The 23,349-nt window shown below is 36.3% G+C and overlaps 1 protein-coding gene across 3 annotated transcripts in view; it reads right to left on the bottom strand.

Annotated features, from left to right (window-relative positions):
* Window positions 1–20,506, bottom strand: part of PHACTR2 (phosphatase and actin regulator 2) — a 283,035-nt gene extending 262,529 nt beyond the window's left edge. The window contains exons 1-2 of one of the 3 annotated variants that reach the window (XM_007484658.3): window positions 20,323–20,506; window positions 19,318–19,593 (exon numbers count right to left, since the gene is read on the bottom strand). In XM_007484658.3, the coding sequence (XP_007484720.2) occupies window positions 19,318–19,330 (13 nt within the window). In that variant the 5' untranslated portion in view covers window positions 19,331–19,593; window positions 20,323–20,506. Of the gene's footprint in view, window positions 1–19,317; window positions 19,761–20,322 lie in introns of those variants that run through there. The other 2 variants (XM_056818888.1, XM_056818886.1) reach the window with 2 other exon arrangements.
* Window positions 20,507–23,349: the final 2,843 nt, after the last annotated feature.

Here is a 23,349-nt window from a genome sequence, read left to right as displayed (position 1 = left end):
GATTTAGATGCTCTGCTTGCTGTGCTTACAAAGTATCTTCAGTTTATATCAGTGAAGTGAAGCTCATAAGTGAACTTTTCTTCAGGGCCAGGCTCAAGGACTCTGAGGAGACTTGTGTTATAAAAAAATAAAATATTTATTGAAATTATAAGGATAAAAAAGGATTTCTAACTCTAAGGTATTCTAACTCCACCCAAATAAAACTCCCTGGTTCTGCAAGGAACCACTTCTCCTGTTCCACAGGCTACACTGATCCTTCCTGATCTGACTAACCCAAATTTTTACTATTCTAAATTATCCTTATAATTCTTAACCTTGTCTCCAAGTTATAAAAATAACAAAGGCTAGTTGGCTGATCCTCAGCAAAAACCAAGTTACAACTCTGAGCCTTAGCAGACTCAGAGTCCAAACCAAAGACCCAGTCTTGCTTTGGTCTTCCAAGAGTTAAAACAATCTATAGAAAGAGCAATAGATAGTCACTAGTGTTTCCTAAGTTAGGAAAGGAAAACACTTAGCTCTTTCAGGTCTTTCCCTCCTTTCCTTCTACCTCAAACAGGAGAGATAGAGAGAAAAGATATTACTTCCACCAAGCCCTCAGAGACAAAGAATGACTCTGCCAACTGCCAGAGACCAATAACCACACACAAAGAGCAACTGTCACAAAAAAAACACCATTAAACTTGAAACTAACACTCTGTCTCAGCTCTGTTTGAAACTCCAATTCTTTCTCAAGAGAGCTTCTCTACTTCTTATCTCTAAACTAATATATCAAGACTTAATTTCTAATATCACCCTTATAATACATAACTACTAAGTGTCTAAAACAAGAGTCAAATTCAGGTCTTCCAGTCTTAAAATCCAACTTTATCTACTAAGTCACCTAGTTTCCTCAAGATATATACATGTAGGGGGCTCAGAAAGAGGGAAAGAATCTGAACCACAAAATGTCAGATAATTGTCAAAAATGGTTTCTACATTTAATTGAAAAAATTTAAGCTTAAAAAGATAAATATGAATTTTAATACAAATATTAATGAGTAGGAATTTTTAAGGAAGGGAAAACAGTTACATTCACTTTATTTTCCTAGTGAACAAAAGTATGAAACCATATTTAATACTTTAAAACACAAATCTATTGTCCTTATTTTCCCAGTAGTATTATGGTGGCATCTCATTTATTCAATCAAGGGAAGATATTTCATAGATATAATATACTATGATATAATAATTTAAAAGATAAAAAATCATAAATTAAAATGTATTATTACTGAAGGCTATATCATGAATTAGAAAATTTGTTTTCTTTCTACCATATTGTCTGAAATGATTTACAATTATTCTTTTTTTTTTTTAACCCTTACCTTCTGTCTTGGAGTCAATACTCTGTATTGACTCCAAAGCAGAAGAGCAGTAAGGGCTAGGCAATGGGGATTAAGTGACTTGCCCTGAGTCACACAGCTAGGAAGTGTCTGAGGTCAGATTTGAACCCAGGACCTCCCTTCTCTAGGCCTGACTCTCAATCCACTGAGCCACCCAGATGCCCCCCAATTATTCTTAACAGTGGATGCTGCTAAACATTTAAATTTTTTCTAGATGATCCAGGGTCCATATTATGAACATCAATCATTTTTTTGGATCCAGACTCAGAATTTCAAAGTATGGTAAAACATCCTATATGTAAATTCTTTCTATCAATGAAGGCATACAACTCTTTTATAATTTATAATTTTAAAGAATTGCCTGAGGCATTGAGCAGTGTAAAGTTATATCACTATGATGGTTCAGAAGCAACACTTACACAGGTCTTTTTGAACTCAAGACTGGCTTTCTGCATACTGTGCTGTACTTCTCATCAATTAGCACATCATGTTGTAATATAGTGATAATCTCAGGGCTACTAAGTAATGGGATATTGTTTGACTCTATATTAAATAGGCTCAGACTACTATGCTTTTAAGTTCTTTTCATCCTCATTCACCTCATTATTTCTTTCAGGCCAAGAGTCCTCTACCAGCTTCCTTTGCTTCTTTTTTTGCCTGGGGAGCCACTTTAAAAAAATGAAACCATCTTAGAATTCTTGTTCTTTGACCACATTCATCTTGCCAGTTCCTAGTCTTGGGTGAATTAAATTTAAAAAGTACTTAGTGGATGCTGGGTTTGTACCCCAAAGAGATAATAAGGAAAAATACTTGTAAAAAATATTCATAGCCACACTCTTTTTGGCAGCAAAAAATGGAAAATGAGGGGGTGTCCCTCGATTGGGAAATGGCTGAACAAATTCTGGTATATGGTGGTGATGGAATACTATTGTGTTGTAAGGAATGTAAGGAGTATTTGTAGAATAGTACTGAAGTTTCTCTGGGGGTGGTGTTTGATGGACTAAAGAGCTATTTGAGGAGGAGGTGAGGTGTTGGGTGGTAGAAGCCTAGATGAAGTGGCTCCTACCATCTCTCTCTCTCTCTCTCTCTCTCTCTCTCTCTCTCTCTCTCTCTCTCTCTCTCTCTCTCTCTCTCTCTCTCTCTCTCTCTCTCTCTTTCCTTCTGGGCTGTGCTCTCAAGGGGTGTTACTCGAGAAATTGTGGTTTCCCCTGTTATGAATGGGTGATGGAGAGATGAAGGCAAGTCTCCCCTATCAGGTGATATAAGGGGTGCTCCCAAATTCCTTTGTATGAAAAGGTCAGAAGGATAAGCCTCCCCTGAGTCCTCTAACTCAGCGGGGGAGGGGTCTTGATCTGTAAGCCTTTATGGCTGATCTGTAGCCACAATGAGTTGCTTTCCTTTAGCTCCTTGAGTAAACCACTTGAAAATATCTGTGTGTAAAATGATTTAATGGATAATGACTATGAGGAAATATGGGGAGTTGGGTTGAGGGAGTTGGGGTCCTTAATATTTATGTCCCAAAAGGTCCCTCACTCTGTCAGCTTTGGAGCCAGGCAGAGTTTCACCTTCTCTTCCCACTATCTCTCACTCCTAAATAACTACTTATAGGGTCAAGGAATAAACAGGGCAGGTGCAATAGGTTAAGAGAGGGTCTGACCCTGTCTGGCTGAGAGTCCTAAACCCTCACAGGTCCAAAGAGATTTGACTCTCAAGTTAGATGTTGTCCGAAGTATTACGATGGTGAAATACTCTTAAGAAGAAATGCTGGAATTGGACACTTGGAAAATCTTTGATCAGGCTCTTGGCAAATCTCTGGTAAGGTGAGATGCTTCCACCCACCTTGAGATCTCCACACCAAAAGCCCAGAATTCCTTTTGGAGCTCCTCCAGATCAGTTCTTCTCTCCCATGATCCTCTGGTACTAATGGTCTCTGCCTGTCATTCACCTCTTCTTTCAATGTTCCATCTTTTCCTTTGCAACCTGTCCTTACAAGAATGATGATCTGGAAGAATTCCATGTGAACTGGAATGAGCTCCAGGAATTGATGCAGAGTGAGAGGAGCAGAACCAGGAAAACATTGTACACAGAGACGGATACACTGTGGCACAATCAAATGTAATGGACTTCTCTGTTAGCAACAATGCAATGATCCAGGACAGTTCTGAGGGACTTATGAGAAAGAACACTATCCACATTCGGAGGAAAAACTGTGGGAATAGAAACACAGAAGAAAAACAACTGCTTGATCACATGGGTCAAGGGGATATGATTTGGGATGTAGACTCTAAATGAACACTCGATTGCAAATATTAATAATATGGAAATAGGTCTTGATCAATGATACATATAAAACCCAGTGGAATTGCTTGTTGGCTATATAAAGGGGGTTAGAAGGGGTGAGGGAAAAACTATGAATCATGTAACCATGGAAAAATATTCTTAATTAATTAATTACATAAGTGAACTTAATTTTTTTTTAAAGTACCTAGTGGAGCAGTTAGGTAGAATAGTGGATAGAGCACCAGGCCTGGAGGTAGGAGGACTGTAGTTCAAATTTAGATTCAGATACTTCCCAATTGTGTGACCCTGGACAACTCACTTAACTCCCATTGCTATAGTCCTTACCTTAGAATCTGCCATGGAATCTCTACTGCCTTGGAACCAATAATTAGTGTCAATTCTAAGACAGAAGGCAAGAGTTGTTTTTTTTTTTAAAGGATTTACTAAGGACTTAGTATACTCAAGGTACTCTGTTTAATCCTATCATTTGTTTTCTACTCTCAACTTGCTGAGCATTGCCAGAAAAATCAATAAGTCACAAAATTAAAGAATTTTAGAGACATACACTCAAAGCATATAAAATACATGATATGCAACAATCTAGATTTGGATCTGGATAAAAGAATTGAGGGGAAAACCTCAAGTGATAGGGATTTCATTACACTTTTGGATAGCTTTAATTACTAGAAAGTATTTTTTTTTCTGAAATCAAGCATATTGTTCCTAGTTTTGGCCTCCAGGCCAGATAGTAGTAGCCTGACCCATCTTCTAAACTATAGCCCTTCAACTTCTTGAAAGTTGCTATAGTATCCACCCTCTTGTGTATTTTCTTCTAAGGGGCACATCTATAGTTCTTCTATCTGATATGTAGATGGTAGGAATTCCAGGTCTTTCACTATTCTGATATGTAAATGTAAGGTATTATTATTTCTGTTAAGAATGTAAGGTGTGATCAGATTGTTGAGAATGCTAAATGTCGGGATGAAGACCTTGGTCTTTATATCAGAGACAATGAGGAAACAATGAGGGTTCTAGAGCAGGGAAATGCTCCAGATCAAAAAGCTTTTGATCAGGTTGTCAGTGAAACACAAGTCAAGAGTCTGCTTCAGTTCAATTTAAGAGGAAACAATGTTTGCAGAAGGGTGAAGAGAGAAAAAAGGAAAAATCTAAGAGGTTTAAGTCACTAATCCTTGAGAGAACTTAGTGACAGATTGTATATAGAAGATAAAAAAGAGTGGAGTGTCAAAGCAGCTCCAGGGTTTCAAGACTCAGTAAATGTAGGGGTTGTCAGTAACAGAAATAGAGAATTTTAGAGAAGAAATTAATTTTGTAAGAAACATGAAAATATTCATTTGAGACATGTTACATTTAAGGTAAGGGTGGGAAATTGAAGTGGAGATATCTTACAGGGAACTAAAGATAGTTCTGAACAAAATGGGATGCTGTGCAATTATAATGACCAAAAATAACCTTTGGAAAATGTTGAAAAAAATGTATGTCTCCCCTTTTGTTGCAGATGTGAGGGGCACATAATGTTAGAATCAACATATTGTGGGTTTTTTTAACCTTGCCTTTCATCTTAAAAATAAATTCTGTGTATCAGTTCCAAGGTAGAAGAGCAGTAAGGGCTGGGCAATGGGGGTTAAGTGACTTGCCCAAGGTCACATAGCTAGGAAGTGTCTGAGGCCATAGGACCTCCAGTCTCTAGGCCTGGCTCTCAATTCACTGAGCCATCCAGCTGCCCCCTGCTGATTGCTTTTGTTGAACTCTTGTCTCTAATTTTTTTTAATCTTTGAGGGGAAAGAATGGTTTCTTAAGAAAAAGAGGGGAAAGGGGGCAACTGGGTGGCAAGGTGGATTGAGAGTCAGGCCCAGAGATGGGGGGTCAGGGGTTCAAATCTAGCCTCAGACACTTCCTAGCTGTGTGACCCTGAGCAAGTCACTTGACTCTCATTGCCTAGCCCTTACCACTCTTCTGTCTCTTCTGCCTTGGAATCAATACATAGTAGGTAAGGGTTTTAAAAAAAAAAAGAAAAGAAAAAGAGGGGAGAGAAGGGTCTATTTGTAAAGAAATATGTAAAAATGAAAACTATCAAAAAAGTGCAAAACTTTAACTTTATAATTAAAAAACACAACCCTGGAGAATAGATGAGAGGTTTTCTTTTCTGCCAGTTCACGTCTATGGTCTCCTTAAAAACCTGGCTCAAAATGTATCTCTTAAAGAAAAGAACCATTTAAATGCTTGCTTTCTATTCAATTAATTTCATTTGAGGATGCTTTGTTTGTGAAATTGTTTTCCAGGTATCATATGTCTATGGTGTCTCCCTTCTTAAAAGTATAGGGGTACAAATTTCTCAGGTCTTCTGTGTTCTCTCTCAAGTCCTTGTAAAATGCTCCAGGGTAGGGAGTTTATCAATATTAATTCAGACTAAAAAGGGAGAAGTTCAACATAGACAAAGAGGGGGTATTTCTAAATTAATTTCTTTCTAAAGGAAGATTTTGTCTTTTGTCTTTCTCACACCCCGGATATCCCATCCTTTTCCTCACTGAGAAACCAAGAAAATCAAAATCCTGCTGAAAAACATGGATGGTCAAGCACAATAAATTCTCATATTGGCCTTGTCCAAAATAAAAATCTCAAACTGCACTGAGCCCATTCCTCTCTATCTACAGCTGGTTTTATCATAAATCCTATGGAATCATGATTCCATTTGTTTTTAAAGGGTTTTTTTAAATCTTTACAAAATTTTGGTTATTTTATCAACAATTCTGCTTGTTCTGCTCACTTCAATCTGAGTCAATTTGCATTTTCTCTGAAACCAAACCTGTCTTCATTTCTTAATGAGTAAATCTTTACCTTTTATTTCTTGAGTTTTATTAGACATTAGACTAAGAAATGAAGCATTAATCCATGAAGAAATTAGTAAAGTAAGAAGTATAGAACTTTTAATATCTGTAATATAATCTGTGATATGCCTTACATGGAACAGCTCAGGCATACAGTGGATATAGTCAGGAAGACTTGAGTTCAGATGTGGCCTCTGATATTAGCAGTGTGATTCTGAAGACATAATCTAACCCTGCTTGTCTCAATTTCCTCATCTGTAAAATGACTTGGAAAAGAAAATAGCAAACCACTCCAATATCTTTGCTAAGAAAGTCATGAAGAATCAGACACAACTAAAAAATTACTGAATAATAATAATAGTTATAGCCAAAATCATACCATGACTTTTTCTTCCTTCTAAAGGGAGTCCAAAACATTTCATATAATTTTGTACAAGTTATCTGTGAAGCCTCTGGTTAATGTGGGTTTTTTTAAGTGAGAAACCATTATTTTTTTTCATAGGTTATACATATATTACCATACCAAATATATTTCCATATTATTCATTTTTATAAGTGAACAATCTTATAAAACCCAAACCCCAAAGCATATACCCAAATAAAAAAATGGTAAATTATGTTTTCATCTGCATTTCTACAACAGTTTTTTCTCTGGAGGTGGATAATATTCTTTGTCAATAGTCCCTCAGAATTGTCCTGAATCATTGTATTACTATTAGTATCAAAGTCTACCACATTTGATCATTCTACAATATTGCAGTTACCATGTATAATGTTTTCCTGGTTCTGCTTATTTCACTGTAGGTCTTTCCTACTCTTTCTGAAGTCATCCTGTTCATCATTCCTTATAGCATCATATATGACAATTTGATCAGCCATTCTCCAATTCTTTGCCACCATAAAAAGAGTAGCTATAAGTATTTTTGTGCAAACATGTTCTTTCCCATTTTTAAAAATCTCTTTGGGATACAGACCTAGTAATGATATTACTGGATCAAAGAATACACATTCTTTTATAGCCCTTTGGGCATAATTCCAAATTGCCTTCCAGAATGGTTGGATCAGTTCACAACTCTACCAGCAATGCCTTAGTCTGTTTAATGTTTGATTAATAAAGTAAGAGTTCATATAATAACAAAGTAATGACAATATGAAGTTTAGGAAAAGGTATGAATAATGTAGTTTATTAGCATTTCCAGGAGGAGTCTCCTTTTCCCACTCTTCCTCCTCCTTCTCTTCTTCTTTCTTTTCTTCTTCCTCTTCTTTTTCTCCTCCTCTTCCTTTTCCTCTTCTTTATTATTATTCTCAGTGATCTAGTGGATTTCATTTGCATAGGGAACTCCCTCTGAGGAACTCCTATTACCACTGTAAACTGGAGCCTGCTCAAATACTTCTAGTCTTACACAGCTGCCAGCAGGGTGCTGAGAAGTTTGGGTCACACAGAAAGTATGGGTCAGAGTCAGGATTTCAACTCAGGTCTTCCTGACTTCTGTGTTAGCTCCCTTTCTATTATATCACACTGCTTCTCTCATAGTACCAATGGTAGAAAAGAAAGGTGAATAATTTGACAATCCAAGCAGGAGCAAGAACTATAATGATTCATTATCCACACAGACTTGGGTTTTATAGGGGGTTAAAAAGAGGGACATATAACAGCAGAAAACATATTGTAAATATCAGTTGTACTTGTAGATGCCAATGACAGCAGAATCTATATTTTATACATTAGAAATGGATGAGTGATTTAAATGAGTAAAAAATAAAAAATGCAATCTAATTTTGAAGGTCTTAACAGAGAGTTATTAATAGCTTCCTGAGTGACGCCAGGAAAATGCTGCAGGGATTTTTAAAATAGCCTAAAACCAGTAGGAAAACTTGCTTTCTTTGTTAATATGGCTTTTTTCCCCAACATATTCATTAAAGTTTAAATAAAACAAGATACTCATTGTATATATAACATTATCTTCAGAGGATATTCTAAGAGTTAATATTATAAAACTTGGGTCAGGAAAAAGGTATATGGAACATAGCTTATTATAGCACTGGCTGTGAAAGTCCTATTCATGGCCAGGTGCAACAAAAGTGAGACAAAGGAACTGTCATTCTTGATCCCAGGTTAATCTCTTATCTTCCTTCTTTCTAATAATGAATGGCTACTACCAAGTCTCTTTTGAGGAAGGGAGACAGAAAAAGTAAGAGCCAAATTCCTTCATGTTCCATCAAAGTGAACTCCCATTGCATTTCAAAACCCATTTCATCATGCTTTTTTGAAAAATTTCCTTTCAAATTTTATATTAATGGTCCTAAAATTACCTCATATTTCAAATGAAAATATCTGGACTTTTTAAAATAGAGACATACAATCACAACATATTTTAAAGGATTACTATATACTTCACAAAGGATTTCCTCTTGAAGAATGTCACAATTATATGAAAAGCTAAAAAGGATTCCACCACTACTATCATTTCTTTATCACTCAAGAATGATGTTACTTCCACTATGAGCAGAAGGGTATTTATAAGTTTGATAAGAACTCCTTAGACACTGTTATTTCCTATTTGGTTTTCCTTTTTAAAAATCTGCACTGAACTAATCAGATCATAAAGATGGAGAGATGTCTTCACATTGCCCTTTTATGCATACTCACAGTGCCTGTTTTATACACTATGGGATTAGCTTATCATATTCCATATTTAATAAATGATGAAATGCTCTCAAATATATATCTTGTCAGTTATCTATTCTAACTTACAGATATCAAATTTCTTTTTGGGCAATAGTTTTAACCTCTACTTAACTTAGTTTAGAATTGCTTTGATGAGTTAAATGACTGATTTCATTCATATATTAATTTAATAATCATTTATTAAATGCATTCACTACACAAGAGACTATAGTAAGTTAAGGAAACATATAACATTTTGAGGGGGGACAATAAAATGAGAAAAGAGAAGATAAAGAGAAGATATCTTGAAGAGCATTTAGTTTAAACTCTAATAGATTGAAAAGTTTATATTATTTTATTGATGTCTTTTGTATTTATATTACATTCACTTATGAATGTGTCCTTCCCTCAGTTCCCTTCCCAACCCTCTCCTTTTGTCATGAAGTTATCCATTTTTAATCAATGATTTTTTAAAAAGGGAGAAAAAGAGTTCAATAAATCAAGTGATACTTAGATGTGTCTGACAGTATATGCAATAAATAATCTATACAGGAGATAGGAAGATAATTAAGAAGCCCCTTGCTTATAAGGGGCTTGTTGACTTGAGTTCCTTCTCTTTTGCCCTATTAAGAGTAATCCTAAGAAGAAACAAAATGGTAGAAAGACTCAAAACCAGAAGTCAAAAGAAGACATGAACAATTCAAGTAGATTTTCAATTCATCAATTACCTGGCAGCAGACATTGATTTAACATGATAACACACTAGAAGTACATATCAAGCTTGTTTACAAAAGAATGTCTCCCAATGTTCAGAAAAATAGACATTGGAAAAGTCATAAGGCTTTGGAGGTGATGGGAAGAATACAAAATGAAAAAAGGCAAGAGAAAATGAAAGGAACAGAAGATTTGATTGAAAACTTGCCGAAACCTTAAAGGTCATTTAGTCTAGCCACTTCATTTTACAGATGAGTAAATTGAGAACCAAAGAGGTGAAATCAAATGATTTCTCCAAGATCATACAGGTTTTACTATTTTTAAGGATCTGGGAGTTAGAGAGGTAGGTCAGGTGAAGAAGGAGGCAGTTAGAGCCTTAACTGCCCCCTCCCCTATTTCCCACTGGGACTTTCTGGGGCTTTTCAGTAGCTATCCTTCACCCAGATGACCAGCTTTCCTATCCCATGCAAATGTACAATGCAATACATACTGGTATTCTATTGCCTTGGGACTGGTGGAGATCTTCTCAGACAAAATTCTAGTGGTCTTAAAACCCAAGTTTTAAAACACATTCCTTAAAACACTCTTTTTCTTTCAAACAAAACCAAAATGCTAGAAACAGAGATTCTGTTCCTACTTCCCCACATTCTAAATATTAACTGATTTGTATGAACCTGTTTGCAGGAAAGAGTCAGACTTCAGACAAGTCTTGTTACTAGAGAGAGAAGAATGCAAAAGGAAATAATTCATGGGCCAACAGCCCATAAAATGGAACACCAATGAATCATTACAGCTGGATACTTCCTCATATTGCAAGTAAACAAGATAGTCCAATCAGTAAATTTTACTGATCCATCTTGCCAGGTTGTTGTCCATACCTAAATGAATGAAACTGTTCAGACAGTAAATGCAGGATAATTCTTCCAGTTGCAGTCAATGTCTCAACAAAAAAAGGAGCAAAACTGTGAATGGAATTTAGGATACCTCAAGTGAACTACTTTGATATTTTAACCAGTTAATGAAAGAACAAAGAATTCAACATCAGCATGGTTCTACCAGTAATTCTTTCTTTCTTTCTTTCTTTCTTTCTTTCTTTCTTTCTTTCTTTCTTTCTTTCTTTCTTTCTTTCTTTCTTTCTTTCTTTCTTTCTTTCTTTCTTTCTTTCTTTCTTTCTTTCTTTCCTTCTTTCCTTCTTTCTTCTTCTTTCTTTCTTTCTTTCTTTCTTTCTTTCTTTCTTTCTTTCTTTCTTTCTTTCTTTCTTTCTTTCTTTCTTTCTTTCTTTCTTTCTTTCTTTCTTTCTTTCTTTCTTTCTTTCTTATCCTTACTTTCGGTCTTAGAATACTTTAAGACAGAAGGGCAAGAGCCTGGGCAAATGGGGTTAGTCTACTGATAACTTTTTATGTGACCATGGCCAAATTAGTTCTCTTTTCTAAGACTCAATTTCCTCATCTGCAAAATGAAAGGTGTTGCATTAAATGATTTCAAGTCCTTTCTAGAGCCTTATCCTATAGGGAGTTTCATTTTTAAGGTTCATAATTTATTTCATGAAACTTGCTTTGAAAATACAATACTATGAACTAGAGGATTTCTATATGAACTGGAAGAACCTCCAGGAACTGATGCAGTGTGAAATGAGCAGAACCAAGAGACCATTGTACACAGAAAATGAAACATTGTGAAACAATCCAATGTAATGAACTTTGCTACTATAAGACAATCCCAAGGGACTTATGAGAAAGAATGCTATTCATGTCAAGAGGAAAAACCATGGGAATAGAAACACAGAAGAAAAACATATAACTTATTTGTTTATATGGGTATATGATTTGAGGGTTTGGTTTTAAAAGATTGCTTTATTACAAAAATGAATAATATGGAAATAGGTATAAGTGACAACATTTGTATAATCCAGTAGAAGGGCTTATTGGCTCTGGGTATGGGGAGGGAAGAGAGGAGGGAAAGGAAATGAATCATGTAAACATGGAAAAATATTTTTAAAGAAAATACAATCCTATTGCTTACTATCTCAAGGGAGGCAGAGGGAGGGAGGGATAGAATTCAAGACTCAATATTCTTTGGAAAATGTAGGAAACAGTTTTTACATGTAATTGGAGAAAAATAAAATAAAATTTAATACCTTAAGAAAAAAATACAATCCTAGAAGTATCATACCCCCCCTATTTATCAAGTTTTATTTCTTTTTGGAAACATTTTATAGAGAGGATAGTCTTTCTTTTTAAAATTTTATTTTTATTGTCATGCAAAATACACTTCCATATTGGTCATTGTTGTAACTCATAAATAACCAAAATCACAAAATAAAACTAAAAACACACTGATATGAAAGATGACTCCAATAGTTCTTTCTCTGGAAGTAGATAGCATTCCTCATCATACATCTTTCAAAATTGTCCCAAATCATTGCATTTCTGAGAGTAGCTAAGTTTTCACAGATAATCATCAGACAGGATATTCTCTTTTAAAGTTATCCTTCTACTATATAGGAAAGCTAAGGTGGCATAGTGGATAGGAGTCAAGAAGATTCATTTTCTTGGTCTCAGACACTTACAAGCTGTGTGGCCCTGGGCAAGCCACTTAACCCTGTATGCCTCAACTTCCTCATTTGTGAAATGCTCTAGAAAAGGAAAATGGCAAATTATTCCAGTATCTTTGCAAAAAAAATTGGTATTTTAACCAGAAATAATGAAAGAACAGGGAATTAAATATCAACAAACCTGGTTCTAAGTATAACTCTACCAAAAAAAAAGGAAAAAAGAAAAAGAAAGAAACCATGTCATAGTCAGACATAACTGAAATGATTCAACAACAACACTAATTATTAATGCCTTAAATAATAACTTCTTAAGGAAATTATTATTTGATAAAATAATCATAAGTCTGGAACATTATAAAAGGTATTACAGAGTAGGAATGAATGCAATTCTCAATAAAATGGAAAACGCATTCATTCATTCATTAGATAACTAGAGTGCCCACTACATGTCTCATGGTGTGAGCTACTATGAAGGTTTTTGTTTATTTGTTTTAGACCTGAATTTTCATTAGCATAGGGAACTCTTCATGAGGAAATTCCCTCTACCAGTACAATACTGTAATGATTTTGTAACTAAGCCTTGAATGCTATAACTTCTGAGAAGAGATATCAACAGGAGGCAGGGGTTGAGTGACTTGCCCAGGGTCACACAGCAAGTATGTATCAGAGGCAAGACTTGAATCCAGGTCTCCTTAATTTTAATGAAACTTTCCATCTCTATACAACAATGACTCTCTAGTTATGAGGAATATAAAGAACAAAACACTGACCGTGTTTGAAGAAGTTCCAACATGTTGGACAACTATATCTCTAAATTACATTTTTCAGCCTGAATTAATTCTACCATCTCCTAATGAAAGAATACATATATATATATATATATATATATATATATATATATATATATATATATATATATATATAACCATCACATAATTAGAATTTCAAGCCCCAAACTGCATGGTTAGGAAATTGTTAGTGAAGATAGTTGCTCAGCTTGTGGAAAAGTAGAAACTTAACCTTCCAGGGTTCAGGATAGCAAAGCTTTCCTCTTATATTATTACCCTGTAGAGTATAAAGTGAGCAGCAAAGTAGATACAGTGCTGGACCTGGAATCAAGAAGACTCCTCTTCCTGAGATCAAATCTGGTCTCAGACACTTACTAGCTGTGTGACCCCAGTAAGTCACTTAATCTTTCTTGCCTCAGATTCCTCATTCATAAAATGAATTAGAGTGGGAGTAGCAAACCACTCCATTATCTCTGCCAAGAAGACCCCAAATAAGGTCAGACATGACTGGAAAGACTGGACCACAAAGAATACAGAGTACTCAGTATTCATATCAGAGTCTACACTCCAGAGTATCATAAATCATGCACAGTCAGTGTGATAGGGGAAGGTCTACCTTCCTGGACCCTCGCTTATTTCGAGGTCTCTATTCTAGCTTTGGGCTTTGTAGGGTTATAGTGTCTATAGGGGCAGTAATCATTCCTAGGATTCAGAACTTACATTTTAGGACAAAGAACTTGCTCAGTGCATACATGATTTCTAAAATGATTTTTAAAAGAAATTGACCTAATAATTAATAATAATAACTAATAATTAATTCTACATGTCAGTGTCTCCATTAGCAAAGAATGGGATACCACTGCTTCTAAAATGGATTGTGCTGATCCTGTTACTTTTTTCATGGTTAATTCTGTCTCAGAACAGCTACTATGATAGGCAGAATGCATGTGGGTCCTCACCTCACTCCCCTTACTTCCATTCTGAGCACTGGTCCTATATATTTCCCAGTCACCACTGCTACTCTGCCTCATCACACTAGGGCTGATCAGCTCTTAAACAAAACTGGACTTATACCACCTAGCACCTAACAGATATCTTAAAATCAATATGTCCAAAATTGAACTCATTATCTTTCCCCCCAAGATTTCTCTTCTTCCTAATTTTCTCATTACTGTCAAGACCACCATCTTCCCAGTCACTCAAGCTCACAACCTAGGTGTCATCCATTATTATTTACTCTCTCTCTTACCTTACCCCTCAGATGAAATCAGTTGCCAAGTCCATCAATTCCACTATTGTGACGTTTCTCATTTATACCCTTTCCCCTCCTCTGATGCTGTCACCACCTTGGTGCAGGCTTTTATCATGTCATCCTGGGCTATTTCAACTGCAAGCTGGTTGATTTCTCAGCTTCAAGTCTCTCCCCATTCCAGACCGTCCTCTATTCAGCTGTCAAATTGATCTTCCTAATGCACATCTGACTTTGTCTCTCCTCCACCCTCTCCATATAAATTCTAGTGGTTTCCTATCACCTCCAAGATCAAATATAAAATCTTGTTTGGCTTTTAAAGCCTCCCTCTATAACCTAGACACTTACTATCTTTCAGTATTTTTACATCTTACCCACCACCATATATTCGGGGATCCAATGACTGTTCCTTACATGACACACCATTTCCTGGCTAGGGGTCTTTTCACTGGATTGTCCCTAGGCATGGGGGCTGTTTCCCTTCTCATATCTGTCTCCTGACTTCCCTGGATTCTCTCAAGTCCCTACTAAAATTTCACCTATTACAAGAAGTCTTTCCTAATCTCCCTCAATATTAATGCCTCCCTTCTGCTAATTATTTTCAGTTTATCCTGTATATAGCTTATTTGGACATAATTGTTTGTGTGTTGTCTTCTCTTTTAGAATATGAGCTCCTTAAAAACAGGGTCTGGGTTTTGTGTGTGTGTGTGTGTGTGTGTGTGTGTGTGTGTGTGTGTGTGTGTGTATGCATTTGCATTTTCTGGGATCTGGGATCTGGGATCCAGTTCCTGGCACATAGGAGGCTCTTAAAAAATGCTTGTTATGAATCATGTAAACATAAAATAAATATTTTTAAAAACTAATTAATCCATTAAAATTTTTAAATAAAAATGCTTGTTGACTTGATATAATAAGTGCAATGGTGGTTGAAATTGCATAGCAATGAGACATGATTCCAGGAGGGAAAAAATGGTAGGCATGGTATAAAAAATATAAATTGGGCTTACTTTAGCCTTGTACAAATCAACTTGGTATGACATGGAGGGCCCTGGCCCTTCACAGGAAATGCTTTCGTATGCCTTCCTCACCATTTGCTAAATGTGTATGGCAAGTAGTTCTGCAAATTACAACAGAATGCTCTGTGCTCAAGGTAAGGATCATTAGGAATCGAAGTACTCTAGTCGTTAAGCCAAATGGACTGACTTTAAAGGGAAGGGGAGGCATTCTAAACCTTGTCAAGTCTTTGCTCCAAAATGAGTGACTTCAACTATCCTCAAACACATACACACAGACACACACAGACAGACAGACAGACAGACAGACAGACACACACACACACACACACACACACACACACACACACACACAAATCCTTACCTTCTGCCTTAGAATCAATACTGAGTATAGGATCCAAGGCAAAAGAGAGGTAAGGGCTGGGCAATTGCATGGGGTTTCACAGCTAGGAAGTGTCTGAGGCTACATTTGAACCCAAGACCTTCTGTGTCCAGACTTGGCTCCCCCTCCACTGAGCCACCTAGTTGCCCCTGCCCTGGTACTTTTGAGCTCACATCATGTGTTTTTTTTATGATAAAGTATCTTTTTCTCATAAGGATAGTCATCATCCCAATAAGTATACAAGAACAAATTACAGTTCATAGGAATGTTGCTCAGATGATTACAATGTCAAAGATAATACTTATATACTTTGCTTCTAGATTTGTTTTCACAACTTGTTACTAACAGCCCTTCATGAGAGGAAGGCATCAAAGTTGCCTAGCAATACAACTTTCTGTTGGTAGATAATAACTGGAGATTCCTTGTGATGCAATGAAGCACTCTTGCTTCTTTCTGGTTTGTAAAAAAAAGGCTGTCATCTAGCTGAATCATCAGGTCCTTCCCCACAGATAGAATCATATGACCCCCCCCTCAAAAAAGTTCAAACATTGCTTAAACTGCTTTGACATACAACACACATATTATTTGATTAATATTTTATTGTTGTTCCAGGAAAAGCTTTTAAAGGAATACTTAAGCTAGCAATTATAGTGAAAGGATGTCTCATTCTCAGGAATAGTAGGAATGTCAGCTCTTTGCTGCCTAACTAGAAAATGGACACATTCACAACAGCATAATTGCTTAATCGCACACTCAAATGTGGAGCCAGCAACCACTTCACTACCAATAGAGACCACAAACAAAAAAAACATTTTTGTCCTATAAAGGACTTTGGAGGAGTATTCAACTCAGTTTGAATAAATTAAGGAGAGTCATTCTGCTCATGTGTAGCAATTATTAGTCTCTCCCTAACAATTATACAAACCCTGACTGGGAAAACCTATTCAGGAGAAGGCCAGATTCTCTGACACTGATGGCCAAATTGTTAATCCTGGCCTTCAGTAGTTCAGTTCAGCAGATGGATTGGTAGATTCTAAGATATTATGCCTAAACCACTATAACTATAGGGCTAACTATAAAAGCATTCAAGTCTTTGAAGGGTATTTTTGAATTAAAATTTATTTATAGTCACATTTCTCAAACTTCAAGGGAAATAGATTATTTATATATAAATAATGCAAGGGGGAGGGGAATGGTGTGCCTGAAGGGACTCATTATAGAAACATTTGGGGAAGTATTTAGCATCTTTATCTTACTTAAATTGAATTTGTGAAAACCCACAATGATTCTACATTTATTCTGTTAAAGATATTTTTGATATTATTCTTGGCTACTTATGTTCATAATGTTAACTATCTGGTAGCAGATACAATTTTTTTGAGAAAATTTTATGTGTATTTCTAGTGAATTGTTTGTATCATCAAACAATTCCTTTAGAAAAAGGAGAACAGAATCATCACATGTACTAATAAAAAAGACACTCATTATAAGGAAGTATGTCCAATAGGCTTTAAAGATGTATTTTGAAACAAATTTATCAGTTCAACAGTAATGTTTACCTATTTGACAAATTTTACTAAACTTCAAAACAGGGTAGAAATTGGTATTTTCAAAAGATATTCTCTGTTGTTAACAGGTATTAGAGAATTGACAAGAAACATGGTTATTTTAACAAGACTACTGCACTATATAAAAATACTTAACTATAGTGTTTGAAAACATATTCCTGAAAAAAGCCATAGTTCGCAAAGGAGAAACCATAACTCAGGGCCTCTTTTAAGTCAACAGGAAACAACACAGGAAAAAGCTGTTACTATGGTTTTCAATCTTAGACTCTCCTTTTCCCCCTTCTTAAATGACCTTTAAAATAAATAGATGTCATTCAAGAGAGGCATTTACTTTAATTCGAATGATAACTCTGCCAAAAATTCAGTATAATTAATTGTGAATGGCAGCGGTTTAAAATAAGGCTGAATTTGTAATTCAGTGTCGTTCTTCTCCTTTTACCTGTACAGCCTCTATGTCTACAATAAGGGAAACCTTTTGGTTGATTTTGAAACTGTGCCTCATCATAGAATAGTATCCCTAATAGCTTATATTCCAAGTCTCTAGGGCATATTTTTAAATACACCAAAAGGGGTCTAGATGTATAAACCAGCCTGACCCTTTCCTAAATAGGAACACATTCCCTTCCCCCTTCTGTTCTCTCTGCATATTTCACAGCCCTTAAATTTCCATCTTCAATTTCATACTATTTCAGTGTACTGTGCAAAACTGAAAGAAGAAAAAGGCTTATGGTGACAATGTCAAAGAAAAGATTATTTTAGCCACCGATCATGCGTTATTCTAGGTACAGAACTTAGTGGCAGAAATCAAGACACCAGGCTTTGAAAAATCAGCGCCCCTACACAGCTCATGTTAAGGACCAGAGAACACCACATTTCATAAACAAAGATGCTTTCACTGAAAAAAGTGCAAGCCCAGGTTGGAAAATTTTCTTGCACATGCTGCCCACTATTACAAGGAATCACTGTCTCTCAAGATATTGTGGGTTATCACTGCAGAACCGCTACTCCATCAGACAAGCAAAGCTCGAGAGGCAGAGAATCCACTGCATATTTGGTGACAGCTTCAGTTCAGTGCTGCTAGCTAGCTGGGGATGGAAAGTAGCACCATGGGGAGAGACCTAGCCCTGGATAAGTTCCAACGTGCAGTCAGAATGGCAAGTGAAACAAGGTTCACAAAAAGTACTTTGATGCTGAGCATTAAAACACTAAACTCTTTAAGCATTAAGTATGAAATGTTTGTCAGATTGGCTGGTCAAGGCACTAACGAATCCATCAATGAGAACAGATGCAGGGTTTCTCTTGAATGCATGCCCTCTGAAATTAAAATGGCAAGCAGAAGAGGATCCCATCCTTTTCTATAATACCTTCTGGCTTTAAGACAAATGCATTAGACGGCAAGTATTTTCCTTTACATGTAAGATAAAGACATGTTAATAAACTGTGCATAATATGCTGTTTCTTTAATTTTTTCTGCTCATTAACTCCACATCCACCTTTTGCCATCTGGCCATGATAGTTTTTTACTTAACTAGATGCATTTTTGCCTCATGTTCAAAGTACAAAAGGATCAAAGTCCACAATTCTTACAGTTTAACTATAACAACACTCAAGTCTTTGAAAGGAAATTTTGAATAAGAATTTATTTCTATTCACATTTCTCAAACTTCAAAGGAAATAGATTATTTATCTAGGCAATACAGAGGGGTCCATGCTACATTTTGCCCAAGATAAATTCAGCCTCTAACAGGACATTTTAAGTACAGAACAGAAAGGGGGGGGGGGAGAGAAAGGATGAACAAACAAACCTTCTGCACCAAATGCTGCAGAATGCAAATGAACCCATTAGCACTAAAGAATTAATATTTGTTTTACCTACCAGCATTATCCATGTCTCAGTAGTGGAAAAGCAGAGTTCTGTATACCGGCAGCTTCTGCTCTTCTCCTCCTCTCTAATGAAGCACCCTGCCCTTCCCCTGATTATCAGCCCTTGCTGGCACACAGAGCATACTTCATGCACTGTCTGCAGTAGACATCGCCAGGAAATTTATATCTCCAAGGATGACAAACAGCCATTAGCTCCATTACAGGCTGATTAAGAGAGTCTGAGCCTATCAAGGAGATATTTGAATCCACCAGGGTTTTCACTTGTCTTCTAAGCAAAAGAGGGAGAGAGAGGGGGAAAAAAAACTACTGCAACATTGCATGGTTGTGCTTTGCACATTTCTGTAAAAGAGAAATACCACTTACGACTGGGAATGGCTTTTTTCAGGCTCCCAGTGCAAACGTTAGCAAGAAGGCACACATTAGGAGGGAAAGAAATCTTTAAATAACTGATCTTTCACAGTGTAGAAGTTTTTATTTAATTTGAAAAGTTTTATTTTTTGAGAAAGAACCAGTTTAAAAATTAAAATACAGATCATCTTAACTCCTCAAATTTATGTAGTGCAGTTACATTTCAATATTGTAACTATAATTATTTTTCATATTTGGGGGAATTATTTTGTGACTTCTCTGTAACATAAACTAAAATAACCTAAGCTGTGGATTCTTCGAAGGAAACAGTGCCCACCAATTCAAAATGCCAAAATTCAAACTCTTCAAGGTAAAATAATAATAATAATAGCTTATGAAGGGAAAAGACCCAAGCAAGGTTATCAGTAAAAAAAAAAATTTCACAATCATTCAAAACAAATTGAAAGCATGAAAAAGTGTTGCGTGCAGAAACAGAGAGATACAGACTGCTATATATGACACTGGTACCTGGGAGTAGGAATAATATCCACGTGACTCAGTCTTTCTAAGTTACCAGAAAAGATTTACAAGGGAGACATGACTTGACCTGTAATCTAATGAATCTGCAGTAGAGAGTGAGGATTTATACCTGGGTACGGCATTTCATAGCCAGCATGAGTACTCCCACTACCTCAAGCTCATAACTAATGGGTTAAATCCAAATGCATTTAATTTTTGTTCTCCCTGGCAGTTCAGTTAAAAGTAAATAACATTTCAACAGTTTTCATTTTTAAGGCATTTGTCTTCACTATATAGATTCAGGATCCCACTGTCTCTTCTCTGTTTTCCCTGTTCTGAGCAGGATACAGCATGACATCATGAAGCCAAAATCCAATGTGGAACTGTTCTTATTACAGGAAATTTAACTTCTTCATGACTTGGGCTCAGAAATATCCAACCCATTCTGTTAAGACTATTTCAAGTATGTAGGGGAAGGTTTCATCTCTGAATTAATTTCACTAGAAAAATACCTCTTCTTTTCCTCCAGATTGCTAAGTTCTCTCCTATAAGGGCCAAAACAGGAAAGCTTCCACACCTGATCTGTTTGTCCTGATTAGGACAACAAGCCTGCCAAGTGGTCAGAGTGCGTGTCATTAAGAGAACCAGAGAAAATCTAGGACAAACACTATATTTTGTAAAGAGAAACAGCTCGTGAGAAAATAAGAAAACAAAAATAAAAATAAATTTTAAAAAAGACATCTCTACAAAACCAGAGACTCTCTTAGGAAACAGCTGAAAAACAAGTTGATGGCATATATTGACTCGTTGAACCGTTGTACCCAGGGATCAAAAACAACATCAGACCCAAAGGATTTCTGTATCAATATTGGTTTACAAACTTGAGCTGTATTCCAAAAGTTATTTATAAGTTTATTTTCTGGAACTTAGAATACATTCCTCATGCTTAGGCACACATCCATATCATATACTACAATAAGTTCCAGATGGGTCAAAGAATTAAAGATGAACAAAATCTATTTAAAAAAGAGGAAAGCAAATAACATTTATCTAGTAGGGGAGGGAAATAAACTTCTGACTATTCAGAGTAGAAGAGATTATCAGAAACAAGAGAAAGAGAAGGAAAAAAGAGTCTTCCAGTTGATGAAATCACAGTATAGGTAAGTAATGAGCATGAATGTGTCAAAAGAAACACAAAGAGTTCCAGTGCCTTTTAACACGTGAAGGAGAATAAATTTAGAGAACATTTAGCTATTGGCTAATCAAAAACAGATCAGAGGGGCAGCTAGTTGGTTCATTGGGCAGAGAGGCAGGTCTGTAGATGAAAAGTCCTGTGTTCAAATGTGACCTCAGACACTTCTTAGCAGGGTGACCCTGGGCAAGTCACAACCCCAGTTTCTTAACCCTTACCACTCTTCTGCATTTTTGCCTTGGAACTGGTACACAGTTTTGATTCCAAGTTGGAAGATACAAATTTGGGGGGGGGGGTGGATGGGGAAGAAAGATTATACTTCTACTTTCCTTTAAAAAAATACTTTGTACATCAAGTTAGGTAGAAAATTCATAAAGGAATATGTCCTCTGGCAGCAGAGAAGAGGCTATAAAGAATTCACCCAGGTAGCCAAGAGCAGACCTTTACAGAGAAAATCAAGAAAGCATAGTTGAATAGCCTGCCCAGCTGAAAAATTCTGTTAGAACAGAGAACACGAGGACACGAGGACACAAAAAGAGAAAAGATATCAGAGACTCGGATTACCCAAGGTATGAGTTGTGTTGGTAGTCATTTGTATTATCTTTGTGTAGGTGCCTTACTACTAGTGTACTCCATGTTTGTGCCAACTCTTCTCATTGAAACTATGTATGGGAGGCAGCAGGGTAGCTCAGTGGATTGAGATTCAGGCCAGAGATGGGAGGTCCTAAATTAAAATCTGGCCTCAGACACTTCCCAGCTGTGTGACCTTGGGCAAGTCACTTAACCCCCATTGCCTAGCCCTTACCACTCTTCTGCCTTGGAACCAATACACAGTATTGATTCCAAGATAGAAGGTAAAGGTTTAAAAAAAAAAAAAGAAACTGTATATGTTTCTGGGAAAGTGTGTCCTAGGCTTATGACAGAGAAGGTTGTCTAGTTCTTGTACTTACTATGCTATCTTAGTAAATATGTCTTTTCAGGGAGCCATTTGTGGATGGTTATTTTAAAATTTAGTATACTGATGGGACTTGTGAACTCTAGTTCCAAGGTTCAGACACACAGATTTTCTATAAACTCAAGATAACCCACTTGGTCAGTTTCCCAGGAGTCAGCATACTAGGAAACTCAAAAGATCAAGTCAATATACCTACTATGGGCCAAGAACTGTGCTATATGCTGGGGCGATTAAAAAAAAAAAGGTGAAAACAGTCTCTCATTATTCATCAGGGACTTCATCAACCCATCCAGCAGCCCTGATGTATCTCATCAGTAATCCTCTGATTGGAGGATAGAGCAAAGAGCTCCTCACCAAAACTCCTTAAAAAGAGTCCCCAGACCAGGTATCTCTTCATTTTCCATCTGTTTGGGATCCTTTGGACTTTTCCATCATGCTCTCATACTAGGTACCTTCCTGGCCACCTCCCCTTTTCAACTTCCTTTTGTCTGATGCTGTCTTTCCCCATTAGATGGTGAACCCTTTGAGGACAGAGGCCACTTTTCTTTTCTTTTCTTTTCTTTTTTTTTTTTTTGCATTTTATCTTCAACCATTTAAAACATATAAAGCCCTTAATAAATGCTTATTGACTGATTTACTTATTGATCTCAAGAAATTCACTATCTAATTGGGAGCAAAAACATGCAAACAACTGTAAAAAAGATAAATATAGGATAAAATGGAGTTAATCTTGGGGGGAAGGCACTAGCTTTAGGAAAAGCAGACAGAAGCACATTCACATCAGAAGTCTCCTGGGGATTCCAAATAATGTAGCCACAGCTTTCTTGAGTTCCAGTGGCTTTTTTATTCTGAAATTTCCTTCAGTATTTTTTGGTGCCTCCTCTACAAGCTGTTGACTTTTTTTTTCCCATGATTTTCTTGTATCATTCTCATTTCTTTCCCCAAGTTTTCTTCTACCTCTCTTATTTGAGTTTTAAAATCCTCTTTGAAATCCTCCATTAATTCTTTTT

The sequence above is a fragment of the Monodelphis domestica genome, chromosome 2 (assembly GCF_027887165.1).
Source record: "Monodelphis domestica isolate mMonDom1 chromosome 2, mMonDom1.pri, whole genome shotgun sequence".
NCBI lineage: Eukaryota > Metazoa > Chordata > Mammalia > Didelphimorphia > Didelphidae > Monodelphis > Monodelphis domestica.
The sequence above is the reverse complement of the archived record's forward strand: the minus strand, read 5'-3'. Positions and strand labels throughout refer to the sequence as shown.